Source organism: Macrotis lagotis, chromosome 4 (genome assembly GCF_037893015.1).
Source record: "Macrotis lagotis isolate mMagLag1 chromosome 4, bilby.v1.9.chrom.fasta, whole genome shotgun sequence".
NCBI classification, from domain to species: domain Eukaryota; kingdom Metazoa; phylum Chordata; class Mammalia; order Peramelemorphia; family Peramelidae; genus Macrotis; species Macrotis lagotis.
The window spans coordinates 248,221,531-248,240,083 of NC_133661.1; the positions used below are offsets into that span (position 1 = coordinate 248,221,531).

The window sequence follows — 18,553 nt, forward strand, 5'->3', positions numbered from 1 at the left end:
TATTAATAAAGCAGGCATGTTGCTCAGAGATCTGAGAAATTGCTAAGTCTCTAAATCACTCAATTTAGGCAAAGCATGGTCACTGTCCCTAAACTGGTAGGCAAAGGGGGAAAAATGAGAAATGCAATATGACTCCATACAAATTATCCCAAGGTGATTCTCAGCACCTCTACTATTAGATGTTTTGAAGAAAATTTAGCAGCAGTGTTTGGCTACCAAGATATGCTTTAAGAACCAAAGCTGTGATAACGGCAACTGGTTGAGATTCTAAGAGATGCCAGTAGGTCACATTCATGATCTTTTGAAAAATGATTCCACTCAGATACTTAAGTAAGACAGGAAGAAATATTGGCTTAAGAATTGCTGAAAATTCACTTTAGTGGGCAGGATTGGCTAGAGTATAGCTTGTAATTAAGACACTCTTCTACCTTGCATGGCTGATGAAGTCCTGAAAGTTCTCGGGATTCACTACATCCTCTTCTTCTTCTTCAAGCTTCTTTTTTGATTTCTTTTCAGCCATTTGTTCTGTTTCCTACACTCCCACCACCCCAAACAAAACACATAAATAAATATATTCTCCTCCAATGTATCTGCATGCCTTAGTTTTGCCACAAATTAACAGTTTGAGAAAAGAAATGTAGCAGCATAAAAATCTAGAGGACCCAAGCATAGTATCAGTAAAGCTGATGGAAGGATACTGAAATTCATATGACTTTGACTGGATGCAAGATGACAGGAAACAGAGGTGTCTCTTATTATTTACTTTACTTTCATCATCATGAGCAAACTAGTAATGAACTTTTGGCATCTGTGAACTTAGAATATTATTTTATACCATCATTTTTATAGAGTACTGAGATCTATAAGGAAAAGTTTTCATTTAAATGTAAATTTCATGTCCTATACAAAATGGCTCTTGTAATTATGCCTTTTGTATTTTCCTATTGGGGTTTCTAAGGTCGCACAGTTTTAAAAGCATAGCACTAGGGGGCAGCTAGGTGGCGCTGTGGATAGAGCACCAGCCCTGGAGTCAGGAGGGACCTGAATTCAAATTTGAACCCCACTGCCTTGTGAAAAACTTAAAAAAAAAAGAAGCACAGCACTAAGCACACTGAATGAAGTCATCAAGGGATCTGGAAAAAAGATGGGGCTCTAAAGGCCCCTCTCATACCAGAATTCTAAATGTACTCTAGAATGATTATAAGATAATCAAAAACCAACTACTTTAGGAGCAGTTCTAGATAGAGCTAAGGACTAGGAGTCTCAGTTAACCTAGAGGTGGTGTCTAGATATTTGTTCTATTAACCTTACTGTACAAAACTCAAGAAAGGCACTTGATTTTTCTATGCTTAAATCATTCTTCAAAATGACAGCACTATATTTAAAAAACACTGAGATTCTCGAATGAAAATTCTATACAGATTTTTACAATTAAATAAACTTCATAGAATTTAAAGCAAAATAAGAATAGTGTACAAAATGTTCTAGAGAAGAAAATCTAACCCATAGCAAAAGGATATTTTATTCATGGTTCAAATTTATATTCAAATATATTACATTCAATTCAGTTTCTGATTTTCTAAACACATATTCATTGCATTGAAGATTATACACATGACCCTGGCATTGTCCAGGTTACAACAAAGCCCAAAATGGTTTAGGATCAAGGCAATACTCATTTCAGAGGAAAATTGCCACCAGATTGGTAAATCAGTGGAAAGCTTTGCCCATGGAAATGAGTCCTCATTAAGTACTATAGTCTCATGAAGGAGTTGATTTGAAAATGCAAGTCTTATTTTGCATATCACCTAAGTGAACAATGATTTTGTGTACCTCTCTGCCCAACTGGACTAAGGTTACTATGTTTTGAGTAAAAGTAGAAGATAAGAATTGGAGAAAAACAATCACAATACAAGATAGCTTGCTTTGACTACTAGAAAAGTAAAAGTGAAATAGGGGTTCAAAGGAGGGAAGAGATGACATTATCCAGTTATCTACAATGTTGTGACACTGTTGAATACTTTGAGTTGTAAGGAGCTCAAATAAGCAAAGTGGAGGAGTAATGAACCTTACAGAAAGAAAACCAGTGGTTGACAGGATCACAGATTGAGATTTTAAAAGCATAAAAATACAGATTTGGAGCTAGAAGGAACTGCAGAGATCATCCCCTTTCCCTTATTCTCTTATCTGTAAACCTTGCCTCACACTTTACAGAAAATAAAAAATAAAAGCTGTTCACTGGGAGCTTCCCTCTTCACCCCTCTTTCTCATTTCCTATCACTCAGATATCTTTTGCCACTTTCTCCTTCCCCATCTCATATGATGACACAGCCTTACTTATGAAAGCTACAACCTCTACTTGTTCAAGCGATTCTATTTCATCTCTGTCCCAACAAATTGTTCTCTCTTATCTTCCCATTTTCCCCTTCTACTAGCTCCTTCCCTAATATCTACAAATATGCTCATGTCTATACCCTATCCTGAAAAAACTCTCACTTGATCCTTGCATCCCCAACTAAAATTAAATAACTAAAACTATCACAGAAAAAGCTGTCTATAATAGATACCTCTAACTTTCTCTCCCTTAGTTTCTTCTTAGTCCCTTAAAATCTGACTTCCAACCTCAAAACTGTTATATTGGCCTTTTAATTGCCAAATCTAATGGCCTTTTCATTATCCTCATTCTCCCTGACCTCTCTACACCTTTGATAGCATTGATTACTCCCTTCTCCCTAGATTTTTGGGATACCACTCTCTTCTATCTGCTCTTAACTTATCAGACCGCCCCCTACTCTGCCACTTTTGCTGGATCCTCTTCCAGATCCCCCAGCCATAGGTGTCTTTCAGGATTTTGTCTTGGGCACTCTTCTTTTCTCCCTTTATACTACCTTTATCAGTTTCCATGGATTTAATTACCATCTCTATATTAATGGTCTTCCCATTCTGCCCTAAATTCTCTAATGGTCTCTAATCTCACATCAGATACCAGAACACATTTTATTTTATTTTATTTTTTAGGGTTTTTTGGCAAGGCAAATGGGGTTAAGTGGCTTGCCCAAGGCCACACAGCTAGGTAATTATTAAGTGTCTGACACCGGATTTGAACCCAGGTACTCCTGATTCCAGGGCTGGTGCTTTATCCACTGCACCACCTAGCCACCCTCAGAAGACATTTTAAAGTTAATATGACCAAAATGGAATTTATTATTTTTAACCCTAAACCTAATTCCCCCTCCTAACATCATCATTCCAGAGCCTCAGCCTTCCAGTCTAGGAGTCAACCCAGACTCCTCTCTGCCCACATAGCCAATCTGTTGCCACAGTCTCTTGATTTCACTCTTAGAATATCTCTCATACCCTTCTGTCTTCTGACACTATCACCATTCTAGTGTAGGCCCTCAAAACCTCATCCCTAGACTATTGCAATAGCCTGCTGTGGCACTGGCTGCCTGCCTCAAGCAGTCCATTCTCCATTTAGCTACCAAAATGATTTTCCTACAGCATAGGTCTGATCATGTCATTATCTCCTCTCTATCTGCTTCAAATGAATAAACTCCAGTGGCTCCTAGTTACATCCAGGATCAATTACAATATTCTCTGGTTACCATCCAAAGTTTTTTATAACCTAGTTGCCTCCTATCTTTCTAATCTCCTTAAAGCTTAATCTCTATAATACACTCTGATCCACTGACACTAGCCTCCTGGCTGTTCCATGAACAAGACAATCCATCCTTCTGCTCTAGACATTTTCTACAGCTGTTCCTTATGCTTGGAATATTCTCCCTCCTTTTCTCTGACTTTTAAATTCCCTGGTTTCCTTTAAGTCTCAAATAAAATCCAACCTTCCAGAAACTTTGTTCATCCCCTCTTATGCCTTCTCTCTGATAATTTTTTCCTTACTTATCCTGTAAATAATTTGCTTTGTATATATTTCCCCCATATCCCCTATTAGATTGTAAACTCCTTGATGGCTGAAATTGTCTTTTGACTCTTTTTGTAATTTCAGGGTTTGGGACAATCTCTGGGACATAGTAGGCCTTAATAAATATTCTAGCTTATATAAATGAAGAAAATCAGCTCTAAAAAGTAAAATGAACTGCCCAAGGACACAAAAGCAATAGGTAGCAGATTCAGTATTTGAATTTGTATCCTAATACCAAATCCAGTATTTGTTTATTGTACCAGGATGGACATTATTAATTAGGAGAGTTACTTACTTTGTTGTAGATAATGATGAAGTCACCCAATTGATGTGCTAAGATTCTTCTTCTTTCTAGAAGGGCCAATCGTCTACTGGGCAACACCATTCTCAGTGAATGTTGCAGATTGCTTGATGCACGCTTGAGGAAACGAACTACCAGCTCCTACAACCCCCAAAAGCATAAAAACCAAAAGCATAAATGTACCAGGATGCAAAAGATAAGCTAATGTAGGGATGAGGAAAAGGAAATGATGGAAAGCCTATATTATTTGCTTTTCATTCACTTACTCAAAAAATATTTATTGAGCACCTACTTACAATGTGCAAGATATTATGGGGATATAAATATGAAAAATACATAATCCTTGTTTGTAAAAAACTTATTTGAGATTGTGTTTAATACAATTCAAACATTTGTTAAATGCCAAATAAGCTGTAAGGTACCATGCTAAATGCTAAGTAAACAAGGTCAAACAAATAATCCTTCCTCTCAAAAATCTTATATTCTTTTGCAGAGATGTCACACAGAAATAAACAGAGTGCAAAGTAGCAAGACAAAAAAATAATACCACTACTCAATGTTTGAGGTAGTTAGTGGTGCAATGATTAGAGTGCTAGCTTGGAGTCAGGGAAAACTGAGCTCAAATCCAAATTCAAACACTTGTGTGATTCTGGGCAAGTCAATAAAAACCTCTGTATGCTTCAGTTATCATCTACAAAAAGGAAATAACAATAATAACTATCTCCTGAGGTTTAGGATCAAAATGAGCTAATAATTACCAAGCACTTAGCACAGTGCCTGGTACATAATAAGCACTTTATAAATGTTAACTATTATTGCTATTATTAATAATGTACCAAAAGACAGCATCTAACTGCTTGAAGGAAAATTTAATCTAATAATAGTGAGAAATAAATGGTGAAAGAATAAAAGGAACTTCAATGTGTCCTCTTCAAAGTAAAACTAATCAAATAAGGGCGGCTAGGTGGCAGTGGATAAAGCACTGGCCCTGGAGTCAGGAGTACCTGGGTTCAAATCCAGTCTCAGACACTTAATAATCGCCTAGCTGTGTGGCCTTGGGCAAGCCACTTAATCCCATTTGCCTTGCAAAAAAAAACCAAAACAAAACAAAAACAAAACAAAGAACCTAAAAAAAACCAATCAGATAAAAATTCAGAAAACAAATCACCAATCAAAAAAAATCAGTTTGTCATCAGGAAGAAAAAGGAGAAAAAACTAACTCAAGTAATAACAAAGGCAAATAAATTTTGTAAAGAACTAGAAAAAAGGCTTTTCAAAAATAAAGAAAGGGAAATTCAATTCAAATTCAAGACATGCCATCCCTCCGCTCTAAGCATTTCCTTCAGTTATTCCTTGTGACTGGAATATTCTCCCTCCTCTTCTCAAACTATTGACTTCTAGTTTCTTTTAAGTCCCAAATAAAATCCTACCTTCTACTAGAACCCTTCTTCATCCCCTCTTATTTTTTAATTTTTTTTTTTTAGGTTTTTGCAAGGCAATGAGGTTAAGTGGCTTGCCCAAGGCCACAAAGCTAGGTGATTATTAAGTGTCTGAGGCCAAACTTGAACTCAGATAATCCTGTGCCACCTAGCTGCCCCTCCCCTCTTATTTCTAATGCCTTCTCTCTGATAATTTTTTCTTAGCCTGTAAACAACTTGCTATATATATATATATGTATATATAAAATATATGCATGTCACAATATTACAAGCAGAATAAATATTATGTTAAGAAAAGCAAAAAGTTGAACCAAAATGACATACCCTGAAAATCGGGACTTAATTATTAATGAAGATGACTTAATTAGATGAATTCATGGGAAAAAAGATATAATACAAATATCTGACATACACATTCCAAACAAGAGAGACACAAGAAAGTCTGTTGCTGTTGTTGATAATCACCATAAAATAATGAATGAAATATATATATTTAGAGATTTTTACAAAAAAGGTGACATGTAAGTAAAATAAAAATTTAAAAGGGATCAAGCAGCATTATAAGTGAGAACATAAGTAGACATAAAAAATATAAGAAATAAGGATAGTTTAATTTTTTAAAGATTCTTTTATCATACCACCATCACCTGTAGGGCAGCTGGATGACACAATGGATAGAGGGCTGAACCTGGAATCATAAGGACTCATATTCCTGAATTAAAATCTGGCCTCAGACACTTGCTGCTGTAAACACTAGGCAAGTCACTTAACCCTGTTTGCCTCATCTGTGAAATAAACTGAACAGGGAAATGGCAAATCACATGAAGAGTTGGACAGGACTAAATCAACTCAACATCACCTTCAGGCAAATCTCTTATTTGGTGAGGCAAAACTGCAGAATTAAGAGAAAATAAATGGGAAGATGGGAGGTCTAAAAATAAAGGGACATGAGTGAGAACAGTAACAATGACAGCTAACATTCATATAATGTTTTAAGGTTTGAAAATCACTTTATATATATAATTTCTTTTGATCCTTGTAACAAATGTATGAGATTAGATGCTATCATTATCCTCATTTTACAGATGAGGAAATTAAGTCTGAGAAAGTAAACTGCTCAGGGTCCCACAATTAATACACATCTGAGGAGAAATTTCATTGTGCTTCATGTATCCCTAACAGGTCCCATGGTAAAATAGAGAGAGGGTGCTGACTCCTCTAGTTACTCAAGAAGAAGAAAGGATTCAAGAGTGGAGGGAGCAGAAGGGAGGAATTAAAATTGAGAGAATGAAAGGGAGGAATCCCAATGAAAAGTACTCCATGGGCAAAAATATATGCTTAAAATGAGGACTTCATGATGGATTTATTCTGGGAAAAGCTAGTATACTGGACACACTCTTTGAGAGAGTTGTACAAACATGGACAGCATTATGCTCTATGAGAAGGGAAAATGGCAAATGGCACCCAAAAGATTTGGGTTGGGTGAGAGAGGTAATAAGAGATGACATGACTTAGAAGTCGGTGAGTAGAAATGAATGGCACAGTTTGGGACATGAGTAATTTCTACCAACAGGCACAGTTTTTATCCAAACTATTTCCCTCATGAATTGATGTTTCAAGGAGTGAGACCCAATTGAGGAAAAAATGGGAAAATGGGTCAAGATTTAAAAAGTAAACATAGAAATTGTTCAGAATAGAGCTCAAATTGGGTATTTTATAAAATTTAACTCCATGAAAAGATTTTTTAAAAAATGGAATAAATAAGGAATTAGATTATAAATGTCAGAATAAAACTGCACAATAGGAGGATGATGAGAATTAACAAAGAAAATCAAGTAAAGAAATTCTCAGAAAAAGAAATGAAGCTCTTTCTTCAGTGTGGCTGAGTTAATAAGAGAACAGCTCAGGTCTAACACAGCTACAATCCCCCCCTTCCTGCCAAATGAAAAAAAAAATTAGATCAAGAAATCTAGTAAAAAACTACAGTAAATATATTCTTATATTTTTTAGGTCCATGTAAAGAGAAAGCCTGGTGTTTGCAGGCATGAGGGAGAGGATTCCACCAAAAAATTCAGGCCCAGGAGTACAGGTGATTGAAACCTTCCAACATGCAGACCAGGAGCATGTCAGAAAAAGTATGGACCTGCAATGATTTTCCTTATGGCAGAGAGATGGATGTCCTGACAAGGGAATGGACAGGGGATACCTTGAGCATGAAGATGAGTTGCTTTGACTTTGAAATGGGCATTGGGAACCTGTGGTTCTCAGGCCAAGAGCATATCAGGTCTTGCTATTTTTCAGACTCCTTCATAAGTGTGCTTTCTGGCTTGAGCTCTCCTGATATCTTAAAAGAACACAAAGTCCTCTGTGAAGGACCCCAGATAATATGCAAATTAGAGCCTCTCATTCCCCCCCCCCTCTAGAAAGTGCTCCAGTCCTGATAGTGACCACAAAGTCTTAATTCTGGAAGTAAATCTGGGAAAAGTGACCAATCACAGACTCCTAATGTTGAACCAAAAAGAAACAGTGAATCATAAGGTAACAAACAGTACTAGAATTAAAATAAAAGGAAAAAAGAAAAAGAAAGAAAATGGAAAGTTCTATCAAAAAACAGGTCAAGAAAGATAATCTAAGACTCACAAAATATTCAGAAAGCCATGATAATTTTTAAAAAAGAATAAAATGGTTTATATATTTCAAGAAATTTTGAATTGAACAGCAAGGAAAATGATGAAAAATTGGAAAGAAAAAAAGGCCTTGAAATAGCAAATTTCAAACTATATTGCAAACATGTAATCAATAAAATAATTTGGTACTGGTGAAAAAAGAGGTCAATCAATGAAACAGATATATATATACAACAAATAGAAATAAACAGACTTACTTTTCAATAAATTCAAAGATCCATGTGTTGGGATAAGATTTCACTTATGTACTTTAAAATGCTAGGAAAACTAGACAGTACTCTAACAAAAATTAGCTTGAGCTAGAGTTCTGGTCCTGGAGTAAAAAGGACCTGAGTGCAACCCAGACTCAGAAAATTGCTAGCTATGTGACCCTGGGCAATTCATTTAATCCTACTTGCCTCAGTTTCCTCATTCATAAAATAAGTTAGGAAGAAAACATCAAATCACTCTAGTAACTTTGCAAGAATCGCAAAATGTAATTATGAAGAGTCAGGCACAACTGAAAAAATCCAACAATAACAACACTTCTTTATATACTAATATATAAAAGAATATAACTTATGTAAAAATATTAAATATTAAAAATAAATTAGAGCATTTCTATATATGACTAGCATGATACAGCAGAAAGAACTAGAAAGAGAAATTCCATTCAAAGTAACCTCAGACAATATAAAATCCCTGGGAGTTTATCTACCAAGGCAGACTCAAAAACTTTTTGACAACAATTACAAAAACACTTCTCACACAAACAAAATCAGATTTAAATAACAGGGCAAACATCAACTGCTCATGGATAAGTCGAGCTAATATAATAAAAATGACAATTCTGCCAAAACTAAATTGCCTGTGTAGGGTCCTTCTAATCAAAAATCCAAAAGATTACTTTAATGAGTTAGAACTCATATGGAAAAATAAAAAGTCAAGAATTTCCAGGGATTCAATGGAAAAAGTGCAAAAGAAGGTGACTTAATAACAGAGCTAAAATTATATTATAAAGCATCAGTCATCAAAACTGTCTGGTATTGGCTAAGAAATACAGTGGTAGATCAGTGGAATATATTAGGTGTAATAGTAGGAAATGATTATAGTAATCTGCTGTTTGATAAACCCAAAGAGTCTAGCTATTAGAATAAAAACTCTCTGATAAAAACTGTTGAGAAAATTGGAAGTTAGTATGAAAGAAACTTAGATTAGATCAACACATCCCACCCTATCATAAGATAAGATCCAAATGGATACAGGATTTGGACATAAAAAACAATATTATATGCAAACTAGAAGATCAAGGTGTAGTTTACCTGTAAGATCTATGGAAAGAGAAGCAGTTTATGACCAAGGAAGAGATGAAGAACATCATTAAAAACAAACTAGTTAATTTTGATTTCATTAAATTAAAAAGTTTTTGCACAGACAAACCACTGTAACCAAGATCAAAAGAAATGCAGTAAACTGGGAAACAATCTTTACAACTAATGTTTCTGACAAATGACTCATTTCTAAAATATACAAAGAACTGAGTCATATTTAAAAAAAATTTCCCCAATTGACAAATAGTCAAAGGATATGCAAAGACAATTTACAGTTGAGATCAAAGTGATCCATAGTCATATGAAAAATTGCTCTAAATCAATACTTATTAGAGAAATGCAAATTAAAGCATCTCTGAGGTACCACCTCACACCTCTCAGACTGGCCAATATGACCAGAAAGGACAATGATCAATATTGGAAGGGATGTGGGAAATCTGGGATACCAATACACTGTTGGTAGATCTATGAACTCATCCAATCTTTTTGGAGAGCAATCTGGAATTATGCCCAAAGGACAACAAAAATGCACATACCCTTTGATCCAGCAATACCACTACTGGGTCTATACCCTGAAGAGATGATGAAAAAAAGGTAAAAACATCACTTGTACAAAAATATTCATAGCAGCCTTGTTTCTGGTGGCAAAGAATTGGAAATTAAGTAAATGCCCTTCAATTGGGGAATGGCTTAACAAACTGTGGTATATGTATGTCATGGGACACTACTGTTCTATTAGAAACCAGGAGGGATGGGAATTCAGGGAAGCCTGGAAGGAGCAAGATGAGTAAAACCAGAAAAACAATTGTACACCCTAATAGCAACATGGGGGTGATGATCAACCTTAATGGACTTGCTCATTCCATCAGTGCAACAACCAGGGACAATTTGAGGCTGTCTACAATGGAGAATACCATCTGTATCCAGAGAAATAACTGTGGAGTTTGAACAAAGACCAAAGAGCATTACCTTCAATTTAGAAAAAAAAAAAACTTATCTTATGTAATTTTGCTATCTCTTATACTTTATCTTTCTTCCTTAAGGATATGATTTCTCTCTCATCACATTCAACTGAGATCAATGTATACCATGGAAACAATATAAATACTAATAGACTGCCTTCTGTGGGAGGTGGGAGAGGGAAGCAATAATGGGGGAAAATCTTTCTAAAAAAAATAAATTAGAGAAAGGATGAAATTATCTTTTAAAATCTACAAATGGGGAAAAATTCAAAAGCAAGTACTGGATAGAAAGGATCAACATGAGAAAATGGATTATATGGTTATAGAACATTAAAATGTTTTACATATCTATTAATATCACTGTCCTGCTGTGGATCTGCAGCCTCAAATGAGAAAAACCTAGGAGTTCCTCTGACATCTTGACTTCTATATCTCCTGTTAGGAGAGTCCCCAGAGGGAAGACTGTAAAAGAGTCAACTTGGCTAGCATCTTCCTTTTTGCCCCAGAGCTATCTATCTAGTACCTTGTAGTCTTCCCTCAGGGGAAATGTATAGATAGAAGCTGTACAGTTAGATCTCTACCCTCAGGTGAGAAAAGGAGTCTGATCTTCCTCTGAATACCCACCTTACATTTTCTGCTGAAAGCATTACCAAGGGAAGATAGCAATGGGCCAGGATTAGCAACTCCAGTCTTTAAATGTAAGAATAGCATTCCTCTATAATTGTTCTCTACAAAGTTATCAACTCTGTCATAACTGACATGCAAAAGCCTCCTCTGAGTCCTCATTCTTCTTCACCTCTCTGCAGCTTTTGACATTATTGATCCCTCTTCTCCTTGATATTCTCTTCTCTCTAGGTTTTTGGTTATTTCTACAGGTTATTCTACCTATCATACCATTTCTTCTTAGTCTCCTAGTTGGATCCATAATTTGAATTAGATATCCTTAGGAGTCTAACCCTCTTCCTGTTCTCTATATTACTTCACTTAGTGATTTCCTTCTCTTTCATGGACATAACTTTCAACTCTATTCTGTTTTATGGTGCTTCCTGAGCTTCTGGGACACTCCCACAAAGGTCTCAGTGTGTGAGGCTCTGTCCTCCCTCCTGGTCTATGAATGACCATAAGTCCCCCCCCCCCCCCACCGCCATGGGGCTGAGGTGGGGAGGGCCTGCTATTCTATGGGGAGGGGCCTAGACTGGGATCAGGATGTGAATGTGGTCAGAACCCCAGTGTCCTGTTCCAGGGACAGAGGACAGAGCTCAGAGCTCAGTAATTTTTCTCTACTCCCCTTCCTAGGTTCAATGGGCTCATGCCCTGGGGGCTCCTGCTTACCAGCTCCGCCTGCTTCTGTTTCCTGGATCTGGACTGCCTTGGCCAAGCTGCTCCCTGTGTGCCCTGAGGGCTGGGCTTCATGTGCTCACCCTGGCAGAGGTCCCCCTGTTGTTCCCCCAAGTTGTGTCTGGTGTTCCCGTGGGCGTAGATCAGGAAACTCCCCCTGCTGCTGTGAGCCGTGGCTCCCAGCTGGCTGAAGTTCTTTCTCTCAGTTGGGCCACCCCTCTGACCCCGGGGAGCAGAGCCTTTCCGCTCTTTTCCAGGTTACCTTGAGTTGGAGAACTGCCTCACTGGGTCCCTCTATGGGTTCTCTCTCTCTCTCTCTCTCTCTCTCTCTCTCTCTCTCTCTCTCTCTCTCTCTTTAAGGTTTTTTGCAAGGCAAATGGGGTTAAGTGGCTTGCCCAAGGCCACACAGCTAGGTAATTATTAAGTGTCTGAGACGGGATTTGAACCCAGGTACTCCTGACTCCAGGGCCTGCGCTTTATCCACTGTGCCACCTAGCCGCCCCACTTCGCCACCTAGCCGCCCCACGGTTCTGTCTCTTGAAAATTTAGAGTCCTTAGTTTAGAAGTTTTATGAGAGAGCACCTAAGAGAGGATCCTCGCTTGTCACCATCTTGGCTCTGCCCCCCTATTTTGACAATTCTCGAATCTACCTATCCTCCCCCAAATTCTCTAATGACCACCAATCTTGCATTTCCAGTACCTTTCAGACATCTCAAACTGGAAGTCTAGTAGACATCTTAAACTCAGTATACTCAAAATGGAATTCATTATCTTTCTCTCCAAATCCAGTCTGCTCTCCTTTTCTGCTACCATTTAGGATAACATCCTCCCAGTCCCTCAGTTTGAAATGTAGGTTTCTTTCCCAGTTTCTCATTATCTCTCACCTTTCCTCTCCCCCCACACCATATCCAATCTTTGTCAAGGTGTGTTGATTCCACCCTTGTGTCATCTCTCAAATATACCTTATTTCTTCCCTGACATCATACTAGTGCAGGACCTCATCATCATATGGCTAGTCCACTGCTGAGGCTCTGCCTGCTTCAAGTCTCTCCCCACTCTAATTCATTCATTATTCACTCACTACAATGATTTTCCCAAAGTACAGGTCTGACCATGTCATTCTTCCCTCCTATGTTTCTCAATTGAATAAACTCCAGTGGCTCCCTATCAATACCAGGAGGGAAAGCTAGGTGGCACAGTGGATAGAGCACTAGCCTTGGAGTCAGGAGGACCTGAGTTCAAGTCTGTCCTCAGACACTTGCCACTTACTGGCTGTGTGATCTTGGACAAGTCATTTAATCCTAACTGTCTCTTATTCAGGGCCAGCTCCAGTTGTCCTGATTGATATCTGGCCACTGGAGCCAAATGGCTCTGGAGGAGAAAGTGAGGCTGGTGACTGCACAGCATCTCCCTCACTCAAATCCAGTTCACAAGTCTGTCATGACATCACCCCCCCAATGTCATATTTTTCCTTGAGAATAAAGGACATTTTAAAAAAAGCATAGTTGGCATTCAAAGCCCTTCATAATGTAGAACCTTCCTACCTTTCCAGTCTTCTGAAATCTTGCTTCCCAACATACACTCTTAGAACCAGTAACACTGCCCTCGTAGATGTTCCATGAACAAGATACTCCAACCTGACACTTAAGGCATTTTCTCTGTCTGCTCCTCATGCATGGAATACTCTCCCCTTCTCAGAGTAGTAACATCCCTGGCTTCCTTTAAATCCTAACTTAAAATTCCATCTAGAAGAAACTTTTCCCAATGCCCTTAATTCTAGTGTTTTCCCTCTCCTCTTTGTTTCCCATTTATCATATGTATGTATGTATTTATGTATATAGCTTATTTTTACCTATTTGCTTACTTGTTATCTCCTTCATTATAATGTGAAATCCTTAAGAAATGAGACTGCCTTTTGCCTCTTTTGGTATTACCAGCACTTAGCACAGTGCTTGTACATAAGCAGGTACCTGATAAATAATCAGTGATTGACTGACTATAACTATTATTTGATATGAAGCTAGAAAGACTAGCTATAAAAAAAGGCAAAAAGAAATTAAGAAATAAGCAGCATAGTCAAAAGGGAAACAAATTACTGTCTTGGAGATGATAAATATTATATAGATAAATAATATATAACTAGAGTTAATGAAAAATTAAATGAAACAATGAACAACTTGAACAAAGTTGCAAGATATAAAATACAGGTGCACAAATCATTTTTGTTTATTACTAACAAAACAGACAAGGAAAAATAGAAAAAAAGATTGCACTTAAATTAACTATGGAATGTATTTGAGGTCTACCAGTTGAAACAGTAACTATAAGAATATAAACAACAAAACATTCTTTCCACAAATAGAGGCAGACCTAAATAATTAGAGAGATGCTAACTGCTCCTTATAAGGCTGAGACAAGAGAAGAAGGATGATACTACCTAAATTCATTTGTTTATTCAGTGAAGGCCAAAACAATCAAACTACAAAAGAATTACTTTGTGGAATTAGAAAATATAATTATGAAATTCATCTGGAAGAAAAAAGTAATCTCGAAATGAAGAGAAAAAATGGAAATGAGGGGACCTATTAATACCAGTAGTCATTATCAAAATAATTTTGTATTGACTGAGAAACAGAGGAATGAATAAAGAGATTGGTATACAATAGACAGAATAGTACTGTCCTTTTTGATAAATCCAAATATTCCTATCTGATAAAATAATGTTTAGGAAATTAGGAAGCAGTCTGGCAGAAACTAGGTATAAACCAACTTGCTACAACATACACCAAGATAATTATCCTTTATGTCTAAGTTAAGTATTTTGGAGATTATCGTAAGTAAATTAGAGAAACAAGGAAGAAATTACTTTTCAAATATATGGACAAAGGAAGAATTAATAATTAAGGTACAGACAGGATCTTAGAATATAACATTCTGATTACATTTGTAGAAACAAAACTGAAACAGTTAAAATTTGAAGTTGACTAGATCTGGTCAAAAATCTTTGAAACAAGTTTCTCTGAATGGAGTCTCATTTCTAAGCCATATGGAAAAAATACCCCAAATCATTGGTACCTTTAAGCATACTGTAATGTGGTTTGTTTTGTTTATAGATATTGTGAATTTTTATTTTTGCCTTGCTAGAAAGTAAGATATTGCAACTTCTATTTTAAAATTAATTTGTATATAGTAAATTTTATACGGGACACGCATTTTGACTGTATATTTTGTTTTGCAGGTATGATCTTTGCAAATAGGAAGTTGAGGGATTTTTAAAATTTGTTCTTCCATTTGCTTTTTTAAATAATTGGGTAGCAAATTCACATTTGAAATATTTGATTTTCTCTTTTTCATCAATAAAAATACACTGTTTTGCCCCACTCAAATTGCAGCTTAAAGGAACTAGTGACAAAAAAGCAATCTTGATAGTAAACATATATGCACCAAATGTAATAGCATCAAAATTTTTTAAAGAAAAATTAGTTGAATTGAAAGAAAATGTACATACTAACACAATAAAAGTTGGAGACTTTTCTATTTCCCTGCCAGAATCTGATAAATCTAATGGAAAACTTCTCAAAAGTGAAAGGATAACACTGAATAAACCGCCAGAGAATTTTGAGCTAAAAGAGTTAAAGGTATCTTCTGAATGAACTACTCAAGAATAACATTTTTTGACAGCATATGAAACTTATAGGATGGAAAGTATATTAAAACCACAGGGATATTACAAATAAATATAAATAAAGCAAAAATATTAAACATACCCTTTATGACATCTTAATTAATACATACCCTAAGATAACATCTTAAAAAAAATCTACAGTCACAAGAAAAAAGACAAATTTTTAAATTGAGACTAATAATTAAATTCTAAATAACCAGAGGATTCAAAGACAAATCATAAAAATAATTAATAACTCAGAGGAAGATGATACAGATGAGAAATCATGTTAAAATTTCTGAGAGGTAGGTCAGAAGGAAAACTTACATCCCCAAAACCTAAAATGATGATTAATGATTTAAGATTTAAGATTAGAAAATCAAGAAATGATCAAATACAAAATAAGCACAAAAAAGAAAAACTTGAAATTATACATATGTATATCTAAAACTAAAAAACTATAGAACTGGTCATTAAAAATTTTGAAAAGACTTCTAAAATTGAGAAAGTTTTACAATATCTGATTTAAAAAGAGGTAAAAATATCAGATTAAGAAATAAAAAAATAAATTGAAATTACAGAAGCCTAGAAGAAATAAAAATTATTATAACTTACTATATATAATGAGAATACAACTGAGAAATCAAAAGGAACAGATTATCTGTAAAAATGAAAACTACCTCAAGTTAATAGAACATCAATCAGAGATCAGAAAAGTAAATTGAATTTTAATCTAAAGCAACTACCAAAAGAGGAAAAATGACATATAGAAATTATTTTAATATGATTAAAAAGTATCTACGTGGGGTGGTTAGGTAGTGCAGAGGATAGAGTACTGGCCCTGGAGTCAGGAGTACCTGAGTTCAAATCTGGTCTCACACACTTAATAATTACCTAGCTGTGTGGCCTTGGGCAAGCCACTTAACCCCATTTGCCTTGCAAAAACTGAAAAAAATATATATAAATATAAAAAATATAATATAAAAAGTATCTACTCAAAGCAAAAGCAAGCATTATATGTAATAGGTAAAATAGTAAACACTTCAAAAAATAAAGGATGTGTCCTTTTTCTACTGCTATTTGATACAGGTCTAGAAAAGCTTGCCATGTTATTAAGAGAAAAAAATTCAGAATACAAATATAGGCAAAGAGATTTTACTGATGATATGGACAATTAAAATACACTAGGGAATCAGCAAAGATATTATTTGAGAAAACAGCTTCCACTGAAATATATGCACTGAAACCTCAAAAATCCAAGAGGAAATAATAGGAAGAGAAGTCCTAGTCAAAATAACTGTGAAATATAAAACATATATATACATATGTACATATATACACATATATAGGAGTCAACCTGTCAAAAGACATATAATATTCATATTAAATATAATTATAAAATGTTCTTTAATAAAGGATAACTTAAATAGCTGGAGGAATAATCACCATTCATGGTGGGGCCATGGTAAAATAATAAAAATATCAATTTACCATAATTAATTTACAGATTTTGTAACATACAAATCAAACATATACTTTACACCCAGATGAAATTAAAGATCTGAAAGCAAAGAGAAATAAAGAAACTAGGAATGAAAATACTTCTCTATTACATATTACTGTAAACTATGATATAAAGCATACTCATCAAAACTATTTGTTAAAAAGAGAAAAGTGACTCAATGGAACAAATTATACAAGAAAGAATTAGAAATAATTGAACTTACTAACCTGATGCTCAAAATCCTGAAAGCATTCATCATCTGGGAAAGAACTCTGTATCTTAAAAGAATTCCTGGGAAAACTAGCAAGCCCTCTGGCACTAACTAACTTTAGATCAACATTTGTTTATCAACTAGATATCATAATAAATTCAAAAGAGATATATAACCAGAATATTAAAAATTACATAAAATATTAAAAAGAGAAGATCATATACTTATCATAGCTATGGGAAAGTGGAGAATACTTAATAAAACAAGCATAAAAATCAACTAAAATGATAAAAGTAATTTTAATCATATTAAGAAAAAGCTTTTGCAAGAAGATTAATATACATAGGAAAACATGGAATGGAATGTAAAAATTTAAAAAAAAATAAATTTGTAAATTCAAAGTGATTTTTTGATAAGGGATCGAATGATTTAAACAAGTAGTTCCAAAAAGTAATGTAAATTATTAACAGCTATAAAACTGAGGTTCTTATTTTTTTGTGTGGCATGAACCACTGGGACAATCTGGTGAAATTTGTGGATACTTCAGAATGATGTTTTTAAATGTATAAAATAAACACATATGGATTACAAAGACCATGACTGAAATAGTTAATTTTTAAAAAGTTCATTGATGCCAGATTTACAACCTCTGATGAACAAAAAAATGTTTGAGTCACTAAAAATAAAAGTGGAAACAAATCAGAATAATCTTGAGCTTTTACCATATAACCACCAAGTTGGCAAAGATGATAAAAGATAGAACAATATGTTGGAGGGGTGTTGGAAAGAGGCACTTAGTAATGAATTGTTGGTTGAGATGTGAATGGATTCAACCATTCGGGAAAACTACTTGAAATTATTTTATTAAAATGATTAAAATATCCATACTCTTTTTATTCAGAGACTCCTAAATTGTTATTATGATCCAAAGATGTCAATGGAAAAAGAATTTTAAATGAGCAATATATTTATGGTAGCACCTTTTGTGGGAATAAAGAATTAGAAACAATGTACAGAAATTTTAGAATGGCTAAACAAGTTCTGGTTCATATATATATAAATAATGGAAGTATTATAAGTGTATTATAAGAAATTATGATTATGATAAATAAAGATATGCAGAAAGACAAATGAATTGATAATATAAGCAAAATAATGAAAAATATATAAACATGTACCTATGAAAAAGATATAGACATACATATGACAAATAAA

General features: G+C 35.0%; 1 protein-coding gene across 1 annotated transcript in view; it reads right to left on the reverse strand.

Moving 5' to 3' along the window:
* The window catches only part of TTLL5 (tubulin tyrosine ligase like 5), a 469,247-nt gene that overhangs the window by 203,565 nt on the left and 247,129 nt on the right, over positions 1-18,553 (reverse strand). The window contains 2 exon segments of the mRNA XM_074235683.1: positions 429-532; positions 4,218-4,364. Of these exon segments, the coding sequence (XP_074091784.1) occupies positions 429-532; positions 4,218-4,364 (251 nt within the window).